Consider the following 21,724-nt stretch of genomic DNA (forward strand, 5'->3'; position numbering starts at 1 on the left):
AATAAAAATGGCTTACCGGATCCCATAGGGAAAATGACAGCTTCCAGCATTACATAGTCTTGTTAGAAATGTGTCATACCTCAAGCAGCAAAAGTCTGCTCACTGTTTCCCCCAACTGAAGTTAATTCCTCTCAACAGTCCTGTGTGGAAACAGCCATCGATTTTAGTAACGGTTGCTAAAATCATTTTCCTCTTACAAACAGAAATCTTCATCACTTTTCTGTTTCAGAGTAAATAGTACATACCAGCACTATTTTAAAATAACAAACTCTTGATTGAAGAATAAAAACTACAGTTAAACACCAAAAAACTCTAAGCCATCTCCGTGGAGATGTTGCCTGTACAACGGCAAAGAGAATGACTGGGGAAGGCGGAGCCTAGGAGGGATCATGTGACCAGCTTTGCTGGGCTCTTTGCCATTTCCTGTTGGGGAGGAGAATGTCCCACAAGTAAGGATGACGCCGTGGACCGGACACACCTATGTTGGAGAAACTATACATTTAAAAAAAATAAAAAAATAAAACCCTGTATGAGCTATATAAAACGGATCATCTACAAAACATTTATGCAAAGAAAAATCTAGTGTATAATGTCCCTTTAATAATATGTTATGTGCCATTACGAATGGGAAAAGAAAATTAATAGCTACTTATACTTACACTTTAAAATGAATATATATATATATATATATATATATAAAAATAAAAATAGATAAATATTTAAAAACTTCATCTTAACCCATTTGTTACTCAATGGGAAGAACACACAGAAAAACAGCCAGATCTTCTGCCATACTAATGTATTCCATCTTTCAAAAAGAAAGACATGATTTTAATATTACTTAACAATATGTTAAAAAGTAGCCACTTGGGCATCAGTGTTAATACAATTATACACTCTATAACAGATTGATATTGTGAGTATTTTTTTTTCCTTTTCTTTTTTTCTCATTCTGCAAGTATTCTTACACAAGCTGGCTACAAGCCTGGAAAAAAAATCAAAAAACACAAATAGCGTAACTTGTACACTTCTTTTAACGGTAAATTGTGAATATTTGCAAAATTTTTGTCCAATATGAGTTTTTTTTCCAAGGGTCTGTAGAAACCGGTAGCAGATGAGTACAATGGGGTCCATTCTTTTGCCAGTAGTCAGTGTAACAAAACATTGTATTGTGGAAGTGACAGGAATCACTGTTAATGATGCAGCTAGTTTTTTTTTTGCCTCCACCCAACCCAAGGAACCAGTCTCAGGTCCGAGGCCAAGGCAATAAGAGAGCGTATTGCTACAACCAAAAAAAGTCTCACTCACAGACTACAAGCACACAAGCTAACAGATTCAGGTAGAAAGTGGCATTTCTTTTCAGATCAGCAAGAATTATCAGGCCAAGGGGTTTCAGTGCAGATCCACGTAGCACTGGGGAGAAGGCAAGGCAGCACCGTCTCAAGGCCCGGTAAGCACTTGAGACAGCAGGGCATGAATTCAGTGGGATTGGTTCCTGCAGGGCAACTCCATCTAATTCTTTTGATCTCAGTGTGCAGCATAAGTTGTCTTCTTCAGGCTAAAATTTGACCAGTTGATAGAAAGCCTCTGTCTTGTTTGCCGGGCAGAATCTAAGCAGAACCTGTAAAACACAACATGGTTTAAAGAGACAGAGCATTGGTAACGGTCTTTTCACAGTATAAATAACTAGAAGTGCAGACAAAAAGGAGATCTGGCTCCAGCTTAAATTAGGTAAAAAGATGTAACTTGAGAATATTTCAGCCATGGATTAAAAAAAATATTTTCCCAAAATTTTCTAATATTAAAGGGATAGTCTACTCCAAAATGGTTATCGTTTAAAAAGATATATAATTCCTTTATTACCCATTTCCCAGTTTTGCATAACATTACCATTATGTTAATATACTTTTTACCTCAGATTCCCTAGTGTCTAAGCCTCTACAGACTACCCCCTTATCTCCGTTCTTTTGATAGACTTGCATTTTTGCCAATCAGTGCTGACTCAATAACTCCACAGGAGTCAGCACAATGTTATTTATATGAAACACATGAACTAACGCCCTCTAGCTTTGAAAAACTGTCAAATACTTTCAGATAAGAGGCGGCCTTCAAAGGCTTAGAAATTAGCATACGAGTCTACCTAGGTTCATCTTTCAACAAAGAATACCAAGAGAACAAAGCACATTTGTTAATAAAAGTAAATTGTTAAGTTTAAAATTGCATGCCCTATCAGAATCCTGAAAGTTTAATTTTTACTTGCCCGTCCCTTTAAGGCAGGAATTTAGAAGCATATTGTTGATTTAAAAAGGACATATTTACTATTAAAACAAATAAAATAAAGGGCAAGTATTTAGATGAAACAAGAACTACAATTTCAAGGGACACAAGTCGAAATCCAACTGTCATAAATCAGAAAGAGCGTGCAGTTTTAAGAGACTTTCTAGTTTACTCCCATCTTCAAATTTTGCACAGTCTTTTTATAAACACACTCAGGTATCTACCGAGCATTTGTACAAGTTCATAATGTATACGTATACTAGTCTGTGAATGGCTGATGGCTGTCACATGATAAAGGGGGCAGAAAATGGGTTGGAAAATACAATTTGTTAGAAAAAAAATCTGCTTATTTGAAATTCAAAGATAGTTTATTGCATTTTTTTTTCTTGTGTATTTGCTAATGCAACTACTGTATTAGTCCTTTAACTTTCAATATTAATTCTATCACCCTTATTAAAAGGGCATGAAACAAAAAAAAATTCTTCATGGTTGTAATAGAGAATACCATTTTAAACAACTTTCCAATCTACTTCTATTATCTAATCATCCTTCTCTTGGTATCCCTTGTAGAAGTAGCAAGGCCTTACTGGAAGCTAGCTGAGTGCACTGGGTGAGCCAATAAGCAGAGGCATATATGCGCAGCTCCACTCAACAGCTCCTGAGTCTACCTAGGTATCCTTTTCAACAAAGGATATCAGAATAGCAAAAATTAAATAGAAGTATATTGGAAAATTGTTTAAAACCACATGCTCTATCTAAATCATGAAACAAAAATTCTAGGTTCCATGTACCTTTAAGAAAACAGGAATTTAATTTTAACAGAGGGAAATAATAAACTTGAAATTTTAATACAAAAAACGTAAAACAATGACAACTTTTAGGAAGTGCACACTGTAGACTTCTCAAGGCTAATTACTACATCTTTCACTAATAGGCTTCAGCACAACTGCAAAACAACATAATTACCAATAGAAAAATTTAATGGGGGGGGGGGGGGGGAAGTAAAAACAGTTTAAATTTAAAGGGACACTGAACCCAAATTTTTTCTTTTGCGATTCAAATAGAGCATGCAATTTTAAGCAACTTTCTAATTTACTCCTATTATAAATTTTTCTTAATTTTCTTGGTATCTTTATTTGAAAAGCAACAATGTAAGTTTAGATGCCGGGCCCATTTTTCGTGAACAACCTGGGTTGTTCTTGCTGATTGGTGGATTGATTTAACCGACCAATAAACAAGTGCAGAACCAAAAAAGTAACTTAGATGCAAATAAAGATAGAAAGAGAACAAAGAAAAAATGATAATAGGAGTAAATTAGAAACTTGTTTAAAATTGCATGCTCTATCTGAATCACAAAAGATAAAAATTGGGTTCAGTGTCCCTTTAAGTTCAAACGTGTCCTTTTAAGGAAAATGTAACTAAAAAAATAATAATCTGTAAGTAAAGAGTATCCTAATTTTTTTTTTTTAAATAACCTGAATCATTAAAAAAGCTTAAATTATGCTTACCAGATAATTTTAATTTTCTTCTGACGGGGAGAGTCCACAGCAGCATTTATTACTTTTGGGAAATACAGAACCTAGCCACCAGGAGGAGGCAAAGACACTCCAGCCAAAGGCTTAAATACTTCCCCCACTTCCCACATCCCCCAGTCATTCTGCCAAGGGAACAAGGAACAGTAGGAGAAATATCAGGGTGAAAAAATGTGCCAGAAGAAAAATTTAGGCTGCCCCATGAAAAAACACATGCGGGGAGCTGTGGACTCTTCCCGTCAGAAGAAAAGAAAATGATCTGGTAAGCATAATTTATGTTTTTCTTCATAAATGGAAAGAGTCCACAGCTGCATTCATTACTTTTGGGAAATCAATACCCAAGCATATAGAGGACAAGGAATGCAAACGGGCGGGAACAAAAAGGCGGCCTATTCTGATGACACTACAGCCTGATACAACCCGGACTCCAGATAAAAACCTACTTCAACATAAGCAGGAAGAACAAAAATATGGAGAGAGGACAAGGTAACTGCTCATCAAATAGAACCATAACAATCCCAGTTAGAGATCACTCTACATGCAGGACTCCACTGAGCACAAACTGAAAGAAGGGAAGAATCAGATAAGAAGGTCCAAAAGCACCTCCAGAAAAGGACAAAACAGAGAGAGAAGCCCCTAGCATAACTCGGGGGGGGGGGGGGGGGGGGGGCTACCAAGCTGCAAGAGGACAAGGTTCCGTAGAAAATACTCTACCGACGGAGGAGAGCAAAGAAAGGAAAAATTCCACATCACCACCTACATTGATCCAAAAGGAACCAATGTAAAGCCTTAACCTGAACCAAAGTCCCAGAAGGCACAAAAGGACAAAAAGGTAGAACAAGATTACCTTACCATAGACAGCTAAGTAGCACAGAGAAACTGAACACCCGTAGGTCATAAAAAAAAACAAAACAAAACAAAAAAAAAAACAGTCAGACTAAATGTCAAAACATAGTAACTAGCTAACTGAATAGCTAGCAAACGAGCACCAGGACATCCCTGGAAAGGAACAAGAGAAAAAAAACAAAACTCAGAGAGCAGGGCGGACCAACTCCTCCCCTACTAGAAGACGGGGCAAGGAAGGACAACCCCTGACCAATAAGGAAGAACCAACTACCCCTTAAGGGAAGGTTCCCGAACGAATCGCAAGGCCTCCCAACCTAAGTAAGGATCCTGCAGGAGAAAAGGTACGTGGACAATGCCCAAACAGAGCAATCAGAATTCTTGACCCCTACTCTGATCTAACAGTCCTAACACCAAATCGACTGTCAATGTCCCAAGGACAAGAGAGATTAAAAAAAACCCAGCATCGATTAAGCCCAGAGATCAGCTAATGAATCTCCAACCACTAGTTCTTAAAGAAAAGAAACAGTAAGAAGGCACTGACATCCCGAGACTAACTCAGGATCCAGAATACGTATCCTCATTACCCCTCAGAAACCCGAAGGGAGGGTACACTGCAAACAAGAGATAACCTAAACCCACTGAACTCCTAGAGTCAGATGAGGAAAACTACCTCAGGAGGAGCCAACTTGGTAGGCGCAGTAGACCAGAACATTCCAAATAGAAGGAAAACTAAGAAATCCAGGAATATTCCAGTAAAGAAATTACCAGGAAAAACTTCCTCCATCTCTCCAGAAGAGAGAAAAGCACCGCCCCAGTAGGAATAAGGAGAGTTGCACAGGCCTGGGAAACCAAACCTGCTACCCAACATAACGAAGACTATTAAAATCTGGAAACAGAACAACCAATTGCCAAGTCAAAGACAAGGGCTAGGTTCAAAATCCAGACACCCAAAACCAGGAGCTGGATTAAAAGGCAAAAACCTTGCAAAACAACCACAAGATACTACACCTGGAATGAAATTGCACCAGAATCGATGCAATCACTGCCAAACCCCCATGGGGTCTTTAACTCTGATCTCTCAAGATGTATCCCAGTGGCTGGTCACTCAGCCCCAAAGTGCTTCTAGGAAAATACCTACAAAGTCCGAAGACAAAAGAAGGAGCCAAAAGAGATCGGAACTCCAACCTTGGAAATTAATCCCTGATTGAGAAATGAGTGTCTCTAAAGATCCAAACTGAATTAACCCTGGAAAACCTATAGCACAAGGAATTAACGAATGAACAATTATACTAAAAACTCTTAGTAGGGGACAGCAAGAGAGACTGCATAAAAATACCCCAGATCCCCAAGTATAAGGATCAAAAGGAGGATACTGCAAGGAAAAAAAAACGGTCCTGAAGAAACGGGTCTCCTCAACCACATGACCGGGAGTCCTACCCCAAAGGACAAGGGGAAGCGAAAAGGGCAGCAAACCTCAAAATAAGGAGAAAAGCACTGGCAAAGAAGATCTTACAATAGGATAATTCGATCCACAAAGGAGTACCAATAGAGGGGAACAATTACCCCCTCACCAGGTACTGAAGATCTCCAAGCAGTCATCTCCCTCAGAAGAGAGGACTCCAGCTCCTGTCCAAAGGACCTCGGGAACTAAAAATACACTGCCACAGCAAGAATCTTAAACCCAGCTAGACATGCAAGCTATGCAGGGACAAAACACTTCGTGTATAGAGTAAAAGCCAACGTCGGACAGCCCACCAAGATAAAACAAACTAGGACCAGCCTGACATCTAGGAAAGAAGGGCCTCCTATAACTTGTAAATACAAGAAAACCTCTTAACAAGTAGTAAGCAATCTTAGTACCCAAACAGGACCAGCCTGTTGTCAATGATACAACATGCCTGATAAACCTCAAAAGAACAGAGTAAACTAGTACCCAACCAGAACCAGCCTGCTGACCAGGGTACAACGAATTGTTCAAGAGCTAACAAAGTTCTAACCCCTAGCAGGGCTAGACTAAACAGACAAATAAGCTCTGAGGCTTAAACATTGTCTTAACATTGAAAACAGTGAAATGCCAAAAAGGAATAGAAACACTAACAGGGCCAGCCCTGATTCCTCAAGAGCTCAGAACTGGGATTAGATATACAAACAAAAGACAATCAGGAGTAGGATTCACATCCCTCCCCTCGTCTAGCGCTGTTCGCCATCAGAATCAGAAAACTGAGTATCCAGGGGCAAATGAAGACTAAAATCCTCCCAAGCCTCCAGTACCTGCCGCAGCAATACACGCAGGCGCGTCAGACTGACTCGAAAGGCAAAACTCATCTCCGGCGGGGCATCTGATGGCCCCGATCCTGCCGGCTGTCCCCCTGAAGCCTTAGAGGGAACCGCTCCCCCAGAGGAAAGACCCGTCAGGAAAAGAGGACACTGATAAGCTCTTCACTGGCCCTCAATAAGCTGTAAATGCACCAATGCCACTAATATGGCCATGCACAACCAAGCAGCAACCTCTAGTGGAAAGAAACCTCCTTCCAGAGAAGGGGTAACAGACTTTGGGACAACTGCATGCGTAGTAACAGAAAATTACAGGGAACACGCCTCACGGGACACAGAATCCTTAAAGGCGGACGGCTCAGCGGTCTCCAATCTCTCCCCATAGGGAGAAAAGAGCACTCTACTACAGCATACAGAACAAATGATTGGGCTGGATCACCCGGGCCTCCATACAATATAAGTAGGAAACAAAATCCTCCTCAGAAAAATCAGAATCCTCCATAACTTGACTAGACAAATTTGGACAAAAATAACTGGCACCTCACCCTCCAATGGCTGGGGCACTCACCACCTCCTATGACCCAGACAAGTAGAGAAACAGGTCCTCCACCGCCACTATGTCACTATACAGAAATGGAGAATGAAACCGTGACCACGCCCGGTCTCTAGGTGCGACATGTAGGCCAAAGAAAAGCGCGCCAGTCCACAAGAACTGCGTAGCTCTAAAAAAAATTATACGTTCCGTAATAGCCATGAGCCCCAACATTTCTACACATAAGCAGACAGAATCACATAAACATGATTAAAGTCCCCCACTGCTCAATAACCCCCCCTCAGGAGATATTAACCCTTGATTCCATAAAGATAAAGAAGTCCCACTGAGACATTGTCTTCTATCATTTACATTACATCCACAATGAAAGTAAAATGAAATGATCTTACCTGAATCTATGCCGTGGAACAGAAACATGGTCCTTCAAGTTTGACAGATAGTAGCGTCGCTTCTGATATGGACTTGAGTGAAGAAAGCAGGCAGCGAAACTCGTCAACGCTGATTGCGTATGGAGCTGTTAATATGAGTCGGAATGGTTTCGCAGAAAGACTCTCCCTGCATCTCCAAACTCTAACTTTCATCCATGCTCTCATTGAGAGGCTGACAGGAATACTTTTAGGGACAGTCAACACCAGAATTATTGTTTTAAAAGATAGATAATCCCTTAATTACCAATTCCCCAGTTTTGCACAACCAACAGTTATAATTACCTTGTATCTAAGCCTCAGCAGACTGCCCCCTTATTTCAGTTCTTTTGACAGACTTGCATTTTAGCCAATCAGAGCTGTCTCCATGGTAAATTCACGTGCATGAGCACAATGTTATCTATATGAAAGACGTGAACTAATGCCCTCTAGTGGTGAAAAACTATCAAAATGCATTTAGATTAGAGGCGGCCTTTAAGGTCTAATATATTAGCATATGAACCTCCTAGGTTTAGCTTTCAACTAAGAATACCAAGAGAACAAAGCAAAATTGGTGATAAAAGTAAATTGGAAAAGTTGTTTAAAATTACATGCCCTATTTGAAAATGAAAGTTTTTTTAGGACTTGACTGTCCCTTTAAAACTCCAGTCCCATTTCGAAGAGTACTACCTTCCATAAGAGACTACTCCGTAATCTTCTGACACTTCTCTGCCAACCTCCTGTTATGAAAGGCAAAGAATGACTGGGGGATGAGCGAAGTGGGGGAGGTATTTAAGCCTTTGGCTGGGGTGTCTTTGCCTCCTCCTGGTGGCCAGGTTCTGTATTTCCCAAAAGTAATGAATGCAGCTGTGGACTCTCCCTGTTTAAGAAAAAAGCACTGAAACTGATCCTTAAATGTGATGCGTACAAAAAAATGCAGGAATGTGAGATAGTGTAGCAGAGAAAGGGTTAAGGAAATATACTAATAACTCTCTGCATCTGACACCATTTTAAATAGGGATGCACCGATACCGATACTAGTATCGGTGCCGATACTGAGCATTTGCATCAGTACTTGTATAAAATGCTAAAACGATACTGTAAAGCAGTATCACACCCTGTCGGGAAGGCTTTGCAAACCAGCTACATCCTCACTACAACCTTGGGTCTCCGAGTCCTGTCAATGCTGGCGCTGGGATCCCTGCTACAGTGGAGCAGTGTAAGTGAAGGAGGGGTGGTCGTAGGCAGGAACGGCCGGGTTTCCCTTCATTTGTGGTAATAAATGTAATAAATGTTATAAAGATGACCAGAGGAAGGAAGGACCTAACTCTCATACAGTTCCATGTTAGAAGGAAATGCAGCGGAAACCACGCCCCCCACTTGTGTGACCGCCCCTAAATTGGCAGGGACACACATTGTGATTGTGAGAGACCGCAGAAGTGCCATACTATAGGACTTTGCTTGGAACATACACAAGGTTGTCATAGCAGCAGGGGACGATACAAGATAGCATACTGTTTTTGGTGGGCAGCATGGAGAAGATTGCCACCCACTTTGCATTGCATGCCACCCCTTTGGTGTAATGCAAAAGACGCCTATGAAACAAGTGAAAAAGCAAACTTATTGGGCGTGAAGCGTTAAATGAGAATTTAGAAAAACATCAATCTGACAGTGTATTTCATGTTAGTGTTTTGATGCTTATTCCAATTAACTCTGCCATGGCTGTGTCACAAAGATTCAGTGGGAGGGGTTTGGCAACAGCGACCCGTCAATCATAGGGATTCCCCTGGGAGGGCAACTTAAGCTGTGGGAGCTGGTGTATGCCAGCCAATAGAGCAGTGGAATCGGCAGTCACCTCATAGGGGGTGGGGAGAGATGTAGGTTGCGTACGTCATTTATGTATGAATGTTTTAGGCTTACTGTCCCTTTAAGCACAGCACTGACGTTCTGTAAAATAGACTCATTTCTTTCAGGTAAGTGCAGTTACTCATGGCAGGGGTATAGATCAACAGATATTACCATACTGTTCCTAGACCAATAAGAATTCTTGTTTTATGGGTACATTTAGCAGATCTAATAATTACCTTTTAAAATATTCCACTTCTCTCTCAGTTTCATCCATCTCCACACTGTCAAGATCAATGTCTTTAGGAAGAAACACATCATCTGTAACAAGATAAATATTTAATTCATTTTCATGTTAATGCACCAAACAGTATCATATCAATCACTATCAAAATATGCTAAATGACACTCGACCGTTTGTTTACCTGCTTGTGAGGGAAACTTCTTTTCCACGGAGGGTCAAATAAAAACATTTTCTATGTATTAATTAAAAGGGACATGAAACATTTTTCCTGTGTGATTCAGACATTATATAATTCAAGAAATAAATTGAAACCTATTTTTTTTTAATCAAATGTACTTAATTCTCATGGTATTCTTTGTTGGAGAGATATCTAGATAGGTAGTGTACAACTCTGAGAAGTAGATGAAAGAACACTGCTGCCACCTACTGTTATTGCAAATGTGCAAGTTATAAAACTGCTCTCACATACCTACCTACCTGCTTTTCAACAAAGGTTACCAAGAGAACAGTCAATTTGATAAAAGAAGTAAATTGTATTTTTTATTTTAATTTTACACTGATTCATGAATACAATTGTTTGGGTTTTATATCCCTTTAATAAAATGTGTTCTATAGTATAATAGTTTAATATGCTTTAAGGAATATGTAAGAAAAAGGTTTTATTTTATTATTCAGATAGAGCATGCAATTTTAAACTACTTTCTAATTTTTTTCGGTTATCAATTTTTTTTCATTCTCTTGGTATCTTTTGTTGAAAAGCAGGGATGTATACTTATGAGCCGCCCATTTCTGGAGCACTATATGGCAGCAGTTTAGCAAGAATATTATTAATTTGAAAGAAGTAGATGGCAGCACTATTTCCTGCCAAGTAGTATTCCAGATGCCTACCTAGGAATCTGTTCAACACAGAATATCATGGGAACGCAGCAAATTTGATATTAGAAGACAATTGGAAACTTTTTCTAAAATTGTATTCTCGGTCTGAATAAAAAAAGAAAATGGTTTGTGTTTCATATCCCTTTAATGCAATCCTAAAATTAAAAGTTCCAGATCTAAATTTGGGCAAAAAAATAAAATAAAAAAATAGGTAAGTCTATAAATACTTTGTCCTGCAATACCGCATACCCATTTCTTACAGGTTAGCAGAATGTTGGGGTTATAATAATACCCTTGAAGTAGCCACTACAAAGTGACTTGTTTTGTACTCAAAACAGAAAAAAGGTAATAATGAAAGGGAGAAAAAATGAAAAATATGTAAGTCAAAATGTAACGGTCATGATTTACATTGCTAACACACCTACGTAAGACCATGAGTTTGCATGCCTCTCCAGCACAAGGCAGCTACTTGAAACAATGTTCATAATGTTGTTCCCAGTGCTCAAGGCCCGTGCACACTGCTGAGCCTACCTCTGTATGCTCTCATGGTAAGTTTTTAAAGGGCACCAAGAGAAACAGGTACATTTTATATATCATCTAGAATTGTTAAAACTGTCACTGTGCATCAGATAATTAAAAATGTTTTAAACTTGTAGGCAGGTGCAGTACATTTCAGGCATCATATTAGAGAAACCTAACGCAATTAAGCGCAACAGACTGGATTAATAAGCTTATGAAGAGTTTGTCAAAACTGTAATGCTATTTTAGAGGTCATTGGGGTAAGTGGAAGGCCCATTCCCATGCTTAAGGCCCAGCATAACTAGATAGGCTCAGAAGCTGAGAGCTAGCTGCTAATTGGTGGCTGCATATATAGGCCTCTTGTCATTGGCTTACTTTTGTGTACAGCCATTTTCGATTAGTGCATTGTTGCTCATTCAATAAGATATCAAAAGATTGAAGCTAAATTGATAAAAGTAAATTGGAAAATAAATTTTTAAAAAAAGTATGCTCTATATGAATAATGAAAGAAAAAAAAATTGGGTTACATGTTCCTTTAACCCTTTGAGTGCTAAGCTGAATTCTATATTTTTCTGTTTTTTACTATTTTAAAAAAAACTTTTTTTAAAACTTTTTTATTTTTCCCCCATATCCCCAAGACTTATACCATTGGAAAGGTTAGGCGATTACCTTTCCAATGGTAGGTCTTAGGGGTCTGTAGCTGCTTAGATCCCTGAGATACAGGTTTCTAAGCAGCATGCCCCCTTTCCCTATACTTTGTAAGGACAATTTTAAATAAAGTTGCGGGGTGACGTCATCACTTCGTTGCGCGGTGACGTCACCGCACGTAACGGGAAGCCCCGGCGATGCCTGTCACTATGCAGGCCCAATCGCCGGGGTAGGAGCTGGTGGGGGCCCCCAGATTGGAAAAAAGTAGTTGAGTGCTAATGACGGCTCTGAGCCATCATTAGCACTCAAGGGGTTAAGGGCCTCGTCTCGATATGGCAGAAAGCTACACTTTTTTTGACAACATGGAACCCTTACAAAATGCAGAAGATAAACAAACGAGGTACATCTAAGATATATATAAAAAAATAAAAAATAAAAATAACTGGTACTTCACAGCCTTGAATTAAAGAGACATTAAATGCTTTTGACTGATACAGAATGTTTAATTATGTGTAGTAAGCAAACTTTCCTATATATTTTCATTATTTTGTCCCTTTTACCTGTAATTCAACTAACAATTGTTGCTTTTCTCAGTTCTGCTGAGTTTCTATAACATAATGAGCACCATCAAGTTGAAACCTAGATGTCCCCTTATCTTTCCCGTCTGCTGAGGGAGAAATTAGCGTTTTAATACAGCTATTGTTTGCACACTGACTGTTAAAGATATGTCCATAACTGTCCCCAACAGAAGAGGCAGAAAGGATTCTTTGCTTGAATAAATCACTATATTTAGCATTTATTGTCTAATGCCTTTAAAAACAACTATCAAAAGAAATCTTACCAATAGAGTTATTGACTTTATCCCCTTTTTTCTTCTTATTCTTCTTACTTTTACCCTTTGGTTGGGGTGATTCTGCAGTGGTCAATTTAGTATTCTGCTGCTGCTCTGTGAACAAAGAGTGGTCATTAGCCGTAGAGGGTCTCTCATCCTTCACATGATTCAGCTGTTTCTTGTTATTAATTGCCTTTTTCTCCTCCTTTTTATGCTCCACAACAGGGGCAATGTCTACAGTTCTAATTTTAGGATCATTGTGGTTTTTCAGTCTCGGCTGAACTTCAGCAACTTTGGACAACTCTGATTTTTTCACCTGCTCTGGACTGAGTTTCGGAGTTTGTATTTTAGGCAGTTTTTGTTTTACACTGTTTTCCTTGTGATGCACTAAGTCAAGAAGCAGAGAAAGCTGCTCCTGCTGCTTGGCCTTGGCATCTTTTTGGGAGCACTGTTTCAAGTCTCTAACATTTGCATGATTTGGTGGCTCACTTACAGTTTCAAACAGTGGCGGTTGCTCTATTTTCAAAGATGGTCTCCCATGCAGTGTTAAGGATTCCTTAATTTCTGACTTTTCAAGTGTGCCATTGGGGATTAATTCTGAAGAGTTTATAGATAGAGATTCCTTATCAGAATGAGGGTTGTGGGTCAGTCGGTCTATTTTCTGAGAGTCTTTATTTGCCCTATCCTTTTTCTTTTTCTTTAGTGCCTGACACTCTTGATGTCGCTGGAATTCCTGTTTTAATCTCTCTTCTTCCCTCTGTCTGTGTTCTTCTAGAATTTCTTCCCTCTCTCTAGCTTCTGCTTCTTGACGGGCCTTTTCTTCTAGCTGTACCAAAAAAAATATTTATTTATTCATTAACTCATGCATTTCAGACATACGAGTACAAACCAAAAACTAAAGTATATGGAGCTTATTTTAAATGAAATAAACCGCTTTTCCCTACAAAAAATTATAAAGCAATACAATAGAAAGTTGTGTGTGTATCTCTATATATCTCATTCAATTCATGCACTCCATCCCTTCAGGGTCTCCTATAAAGCCCAGGTATCTCCTCAAGCAATTTTTATAAACATCAATATGGAATGGTGGGCACTCACAGGTCTTGATTGTCAACATTTGGGAATGGCGGCTTGAACACACCAAAGCGAAAAATAAGATTGTCTTGAGAAAGGCTCACTTGTGGAGCCGAAAACGTCGACATATGTGAATTTTTATTGATAATAAAGTTGAAATTCAATCAAGACATGTGAGTGCTATATATATATATATATATACGCATGCAGTATTTAAAACACCCTGTTATATACCCTGAAGTATTTTACTGCAAATTATTTCTCAAGGTGGTGCCTTTATAAATGCTATTCATCTGTATATTTAACTATCAAGCTTTGTTCTAAAGGTGATGAAGTGGCTCATTGGAACAGACCGGCATGTCCATTCACCCTTCAAAGGCTAAAAACAGACCAGATTTTTGGGAAATCCAGATGGGAAAATTAAAGCATTCAACTGTGCAACTTGCATATGCAGATTCTTATCTCTGGCTCTTCTATAGCCCTTGATGATAATGTGCAAGCCTAGCAAAGAGCATAAGTGCGTCTCAAAATGTAACAGAAAACGTACTTTGGCCAACAATATTAGACATGTGTATTAGTTGAATTTCGTGCACAACTAATGCCGAATATGGCCGCTGCTCGCAGCGTTTGGTTGATTTCAGAGTCGGATTTCTCAGACAGATCTGGATTTGCACAGATGTGTGTGTTCCACTTACACTTGAAGAAATATCGGCATTGGTTGTGCACAGAATACAACTAATACACATGTATACAAGCCTAGCAGAGCAGGAGTGCATATCTAAATGTAATACAAAATTAAAATGGGCAAAATGTGGATTCAAAATAAAAAAAAATACTTTAAAAGGACACTAAAGTCAAAGATAAACTTTCATGATTCAGATAGATGATTCAGCATGCAGTTTGAAAGGATTACTAACTTTTGTTTTCTATATGCAAAACGGACCATTTATTTTAAATTACAATCACACAAATCTAATCTACCTTATTCTGTGTTGTAACAAAGCTCCATTTCTTAGTAAAAGAAAGTTTTATTTCATCCGCATGACAACACTTTATCCAGCCCTCAAATATGGGCCGGACACGGTATAACACACTGACCAATCGGATGGTGAGTATTTGCATCTAATTATAATCCTATTGCGTCAACCTACGCATGCGCAATTTGATTTGTGTACTCTTGCATGCGTACAGAAGCCGACATTACCAACACAAGATTCTAAATAACGCATGAGGCGATGTATTTGGTGACGTTTATCTCGTGCATGTGCATTGAGTCGCCATCTTCCAACTGGAGTTGTCGGCCCGGATTGGAAATCGGTAACGGATAGAAAGTTAGTGGGTTTGGAAAAAACATAATTTATGGAAGAATTTACCTGATAAATTAATTTCTTTCATATTGGCAAGAGTCCATGAGCTAGTAACGTATGGGATATACATTCCTACCAGGAGGGGCAAAGTTTCCCAAACCTCAAAATGCCTATAAATACACCCCCCCACCACACCCACAATTCAGTTTAACGAATAGCCAAGAAGTGGGGTGATAAGAAAGGAGCGAAAGCATCAACAAGGAATAGGAATAATTGTGCTTTATACAAAAAAATCATAACCACCATAAAAAGGGTGGGTCTCATGGACTCCTGCCAATATGAAAGAAATGAATTTATCAGGTAAATTCTTACATAAATTATGTTTTCTTTCATGTAATTGGCAAGAGTCCATGAGCTAGTGACGTATGGGATAGCAAATACCCAAGATGTGGCACTCCACGCAAGATTCACTAGAGAGGGAGGGATAAAAATAAAGACAGCCAATTCCGTCAAAAAATTAATCCACAACCCAAATCAAAAGTTTTAATCTTATAATGAAAAAAATTGAAATTATAAGCAGAAGAATCAAACTGAAACAGCTGCCTGAAGTACTTTTCTACCAAAAACTGCTTCAGAAGAAGAAAAAACATCAAAATGGTAGAATTTAGTAAAAGTATGCAAAGAAGACCAAATTGCTGCTTTGCAAATCTGATCAACAGAAGCATCATTCCTAAAAGCCCAGGAAGTAGAAACTGACCTAGTAGAATGAGCCATAATACTCTGAGGCAGGGATTTACCCGACTCCAAATAAGCATGATGAATCAAAAGCTTTAACCAAGATGCCAAAGAAATGGCAGAAGCCTTCCGACCTTTCCTAGAACCAGAAAAGATAACAAATAGACTAGAAGTTTTTCTGAAATCTTTAGTAGCTTCAACATAATATTTCAAAGCTCTTACCACATCCAAAGAATGTAAAGATCTCTCCAGAGAATTCTTAGGATTAGGACACAATGAAGGGAAAACAATTTCTCTACTAATGTTGTCGGAATTCACAACCTTAGGTAAAAATTTAAATGAAGTCCGCAAGACTGCCTTATCCTGATGAAAAATCAGAAAAGGAGACTCACAAGAAAGAGCAGATAATTCAGAAACTCTTCTAGCAGAAGAGATGGCCAAAAGGAACAATACTTTCCAAGAAAGTAATTTAATGTCCAGAGAATGCATAGGCTCAAACGGAGGAGCCTTTAAAGCTTTCAAAACCAAAGACTCCAAGGAGGAGAGAATGATTTAATGACAGGCTTAATACGAACCAAAGCCTGTACAAAACAATGAATATCAGGAAGATTAGCAATTTTTCTGTGAAACAAAACAGAAAGAGCAGAGATTTGTCCTTTCAAGGAACTTGCAGACAAACCCTTATCTAAACCATCCTGAAGAAACTGTAAAATTCTAGGAATTCTAAAAGAATGTCAAGAAAATTTATGAGAACACCACCATGAAATGTAAGTCTTCCAAACTCAATAATAAATCTTTCTAGACACAGATTTACGAGCCTGCAACATAGTATTAATCACTGAGACAGATAAACCTCTATGACTAAGCACTAAGCATTCAATCTCCATACCTTCAAATTTAATGATTTGAGATCCTGATGGAAAAAAGGGGCTTGAGACAGAAGGTCTGGCCTTCTTAACGGAAGTGGCCAAGGTTGGCAACTGGACATCCGAACAAGATCCGCATACCAAAACCTGTGTGGCCATGCTGGAGCCACCAGCAGAACAAACGCTTCATTATGATTTTGGAAATCACTCTTGGAAGAAGAACTAGAGGCGGAAAGATATAAGTAGGTTGCTAACTCCAAGGAAGTGTCAACACATCCACTAATTCCGCCTGAGGATCCCTGGACCTGGACAGATATCTGGGAAGTTTCCTGTTTAGATGAGAAGCTATCAGATCTATTTCTGGAAGCCCCCAGCATCTGAACAATCTGAAAAAACATCTGGGTGAAGAGACCACTCTCCCGGATGTAAAGTCTGGCGACTGAGATAATCCGTTTCCCAATTGTCTATACCTGGGATATGGACCGCAGAAATTAGACAGGAGCTGGATTCCGCCAAAGCAAGTATCCGAGATACTTCTTTCATAGCTTGAGGACTGAGTCCCACCTTGATGATTCACATATGCCACGGTTGTGACATTGTCTGTCTGAAAACAAATAAACGGTTCTCTCTTCAGAAGAGGCCAAAACTGAAGAGCTCTGAGAATCGCACGGAGTTCCAAAATATTGATTGGTAATCTCGCCTCTTGAGATTTCCAAACCCCCCTGCGCTGTCAGAGATCCACAGACAGCTCCCCAACCTGAAAGACTCGCATCTGTTGTGATCACAGAGGCCCCCTGAACTAAAAAATGGTGATCTATCCACCAAGTCAGAGATAGTCGAACATTGGGATTTAAGGATATTAATTGTGATATCCTTGTATAATCCCTGCACCACTGATTCAGCATACAAAGCTGAAGAGGTAAACAATATACAGAGGTGCAAGATGGAAAAAAACACACAATATTCTGTACAAATGAACTAAGAACTAATACTCTCCTTTAGGTCAGACCGCAGCCTTCTTGCAGTCTCTCCCTTCTGACTGTGTATAGATAGATAGTAGTAGTAGATGGCGCTGGTCTATTGAGTGATTTTCTCTAGTAAGTAAAGAGAAAAAAGGCTTGATGCATATATTGAAGCCAATTAATATGGGTGCAGTATACTCACTCCATAAGATGAATCTTTACAGCTGAAAGGGAACGTAGCGTCAGATGGCAAGAGTCCACAGGTTCCTGGAGTCAAATACTGAATTTTCAGGTTTATCCAAAAGTGGACTATAAATGAATAGAGACCCAAATGACAAAAGTATCCAGTGTGTAATTGAAAAAATGTAGTAACTTACTCCATAAATAAGGAGATTCCAGCTCAGCACAGCAAAACAAGATCTTGACAATCTTTCAACAAAGGATAAAAGGTTTTATTTTCTCAACGCGTTTCAACGTATTACACGTCTTTATCAAGAGCATACATTAAAACAAGTAAAACAGGTAAGTAAAACCAAGTATTGAGTGTTATGCTCTTGATAAAGACGTGTAATACGTTGAAACGCGTTGAGCAAATAAAACCTTTTATCCTTTGTTGAAAGATTGTCAAGATCTTGTTTTGCTGTGCTGAGCTGGAATCTCCTTATTTATGGAGTAAGTTACTAAATTTTTTTCAATTACACACTGGATACTTTTGTCATTTGGGTCTCTATTCATTTATAGTCCACTTTTGGATAAACCTGAAAATTCAGTATTTGACTCCAGGAACCTGTGGACTCTTGCCATCTGACGCTACGTTCCCTTTCAGCTGTAAAGATTCATCTTATGGAGTGAGTATACTGCACCCATATTAATTGGCTTCAATATATGCATCAAGCCTTTTTTCTCTTTACTTACTAGAGAAAATCACTCAATAGACCAGCGCCATCTACTACTACTATCAAAGCTGAAGAGGTCTCATGTGAAAATGAGCAAAAGGGATTGCGTCCGATGCTGCAGTCATGAGACCTAAAACCTCCATGCACATAGCTACTGAAGGGAATGATTGAAACTGAAGGTTCCGACAAGCTGCAACCAATTTCAGACGTCTCTTGTCAGAGACAAAGTCATGGATACTGAATCTGACTCCTCAGACAAGGGTAACCTTTTTAGGTTTCCAAAGAACTTTTTTGGTAAATTGATCCTCCAACCATGTTTTTGAAGAAACAACACTAGTTGATTCGTGTGAGATTCTGCAGAACGTAAAGACTGAGCAAGTACCAAGATATCGTCCAAATAAGGAAACACTGCAATACCCCACTCTCTTATTAGAGAGTAGGGCACAGAGAACCTTTGAAAAGACCCTTGGAGCTGTCGCTAGGCCAAAAGGAAGAGCAACAAATTGGTAATGCTCGTCTAGAAAAGAGAATCTCAGGAACTGATGGTGATCTGGATGAATCGAAATATGAAGATATGCATCCTGTAAGTCTATTGTGGACATATAATGCCCTTGCTGAACAAAAGGCAGAATAGTCCTTATAATCACCATTTTGTATGTTGGAATTCTCACGTAACTGTTCAAAATTTTTAGATACAGAACTGGTCTGAAAGAATTCTCCTTCTTTGGGACAAACAACAGATTTGAATAAAAACATAATTTATGCTTACCTGATAAATTTCTTTCTTCTGTTGTGTGATCAGTCCACGGGTCATCATTACTTCTGGGATATAACTCCTCCCCAACAGGAAATGCAAGAGGATTCACCCAGCAGAGCTGCACATAGCTCCTCCCCTCTACGTCAGTCCCAGTCATTCGACCAAGAATCAACGAGAAAGGAGTAACCAAGGGTGAAGTGGTGACTGGAGTATAATTTAAAAGATATTTACCTGCCTTAAAACAGGGCGGGCCGTGGACTGATCACACAACAGAAGAAAGAAATTTATCAGGTAAGCATAAATTATGTTTTCTTCTGTTATGTGTGATCAGTCCACGGGTCATCATTACTTCTGGGATACCAATACCAAAGCAAAAGTACACGGATGACGGGAGGGATAGGCAGGCTCATTATACAGAAGGAACCACTGCCTGAAGAACCTTTCTCCCAAAAATAGCCTCCGAAGAAGCAAAAGTGTCAAATTTGTAAAATTTGGAAAAAGTATGAAGCGAAGACCAAGTTGCAGCCTTGCAAATCTGTTCAACAGAGGCCTCATTCTTAAAGGCCCAAGTGGAAGCCACAGCTCTAGTGGAGTGAGCTGTAATTCTTTCAGGAGGCTGCTGTCCAGCAGTCTCATAGGCTAAACGTATTATGCTACGAAGCCAAAAAGAGAGAGAGGTAGCAGAAGCTTTTTGACCTCTCCTCTGTCCAGAGTAAACGACAAACAAGGAAGAAGTTTGGCGAAAATCTTTAGTTGCCTGCAAGTAGAACTTGAGGGCACGAACTACATCCAGATTGTGTAAAAGACGTTCCTTCTTTGAAGAAGGATTTGGACACAAGGATGGGACAACAATCTCTTGATTGATGTTCCTGTTAGTGACTACCTTAGGTAAGAACCCAGGTTTAGTACGCAGAACTACCTTGTCTGAGTGAAAAATCAGATAAGGGGAATCACAATGTAAGGCTGATAACTCAGAGACTCTTCGAGCCGAGGAAATAGCCATTAAAAACAGAACTTTCCAAGATAACAATTTTATATCAATGGAATGAAGGGGTTCAAACGGAACACCCTGTAAAACGTTAAGAACTAAGTTTAAACTCCATGGTGGAGCAACAGCTTTAAACACAGGCTTGATCCTAGCTAAAGCCTGACAAAAGGACTGGACGTCTGGATTTTCTGACAGACGTCTGTGTAACAAGATGGACAGAGCTGAAATCTGTCCCTTTAATGAACTAGCTGATAAACCCTTTTCTAAACCTTCTTGTAGAAAGGACAATATCCTAGCGATCCTAACCTTACTCCAGGAGTAACCTTTGGATTCGCACCAGTATAGGTATTTCCGCCATATTTTATGGTAAATCCTTCTGGTAACAGGCTTCCTAGCCTGAATCAGGGTATCAATAACCGACTCAGAAAAACCACGTTTTGATAAAATCAAGCGTTCAATTTCCAAGCAGTCAGCTTCAGAGAAGTTAGATTTTGATGTTTGAATGGACCCTGTATCAGAAGGTCCTGTCTTAGAGGTAGAGACCAAGGCGGACAGGATGACATGTCCACTAGATCTGCATACCAAGTCCTGCGTGGCCAAGCAGGTGCTATTAGAATTACTGATGCTCTCTCCTGTTTGATTTTGGCAATCAATCGAGGAAGCAGCGGGAAGGGTGGAAACACATAAGCCATCCTGAAGTTCCAAGGTGCTGTCAAAGCATCTATCAGAACTGCTCCCGGATCCCTGGATCTGGACCCGTAGCGAGGAAGTTTGGCGTTCTGGCGAGACGCCATGAGATCTATCTCTGGTTTGCCCCAACGTCGAAGTATTTGGGCAAAGACCTCCGGATGAAGTTCCCACTCCCCCGGATGAAAAGTCTGGCGACTCAAGAAATCCGCCTCCCAGTTCTCCACTCCCGGGATGTGGATTGCTGACAGGTGGCAAGAGTGAGACTCTGCCCAGCGAATTATCTTTGATACTTCCATCATTGCTAGGGAGCTTCTTGTCCCTCCCTGATGGTTGATGTAAGCTACAGTCGTGATGTTGTCCGACTGAAACCTGATGAACCCCCGAGTTGTTAACTGGGGCCAAGCCAGAAGGGCATTGAGAACTGCTCTCAATTCCAGAATGTTTATTGGTAGGAGACTCTCCTCCTGATTCCATAGTCCCTGAGCCTTCAGAGAATTCCAGACAGCGCCCCAACCTAGTAGGCTGGCGTCTGTTGTTACAATTGTCCAGTCTGGCCTGCTGAATGGCATCCCCCTGGACAGGTGTGGCCGATAAAGCCA

The 21,724-nt window shown here is 39.7% G+C and overlaps 1 protein-coding gene across 1 annotated transcript in view; it reads right to left on the reverse strand.

Annotated features, from left to right (window-relative positions):
• Positions 1–784: 784 nt before the first annotated feature.
• The window catches only part of FAM193A (family with sequence similarity 193 member A), a gene marked incomplete in the record, with an annotated part of 656,361 nt that continues 635,421 nt past the window's right edge, over positions 785–21,724 (reverse strand). The window contains 3 exon segments of the mRNA XM_053704204.1: positions 785–1,621; positions 9,971–10,052; positions 12,860–13,676. Of these exon segments, the coding sequence (XP_053560179.1) occupies positions 1,528–1,621; positions 9,971–10,052; positions 12,860–13,676 (993 nt within the window).

Source organism: Bombina bombina, chromosome 2 (assembly GCF_027579735.1).
Source record: "Bombina bombina isolate aBomBom1 chromosome 2, aBomBom1.pri, whole genome shotgun sequence".
Lineage (NCBI taxonomy): Eukaryota > Metazoa > Chordata > Amphibia > Anura > Bombinatoridae > Bombina > Bombina bombina.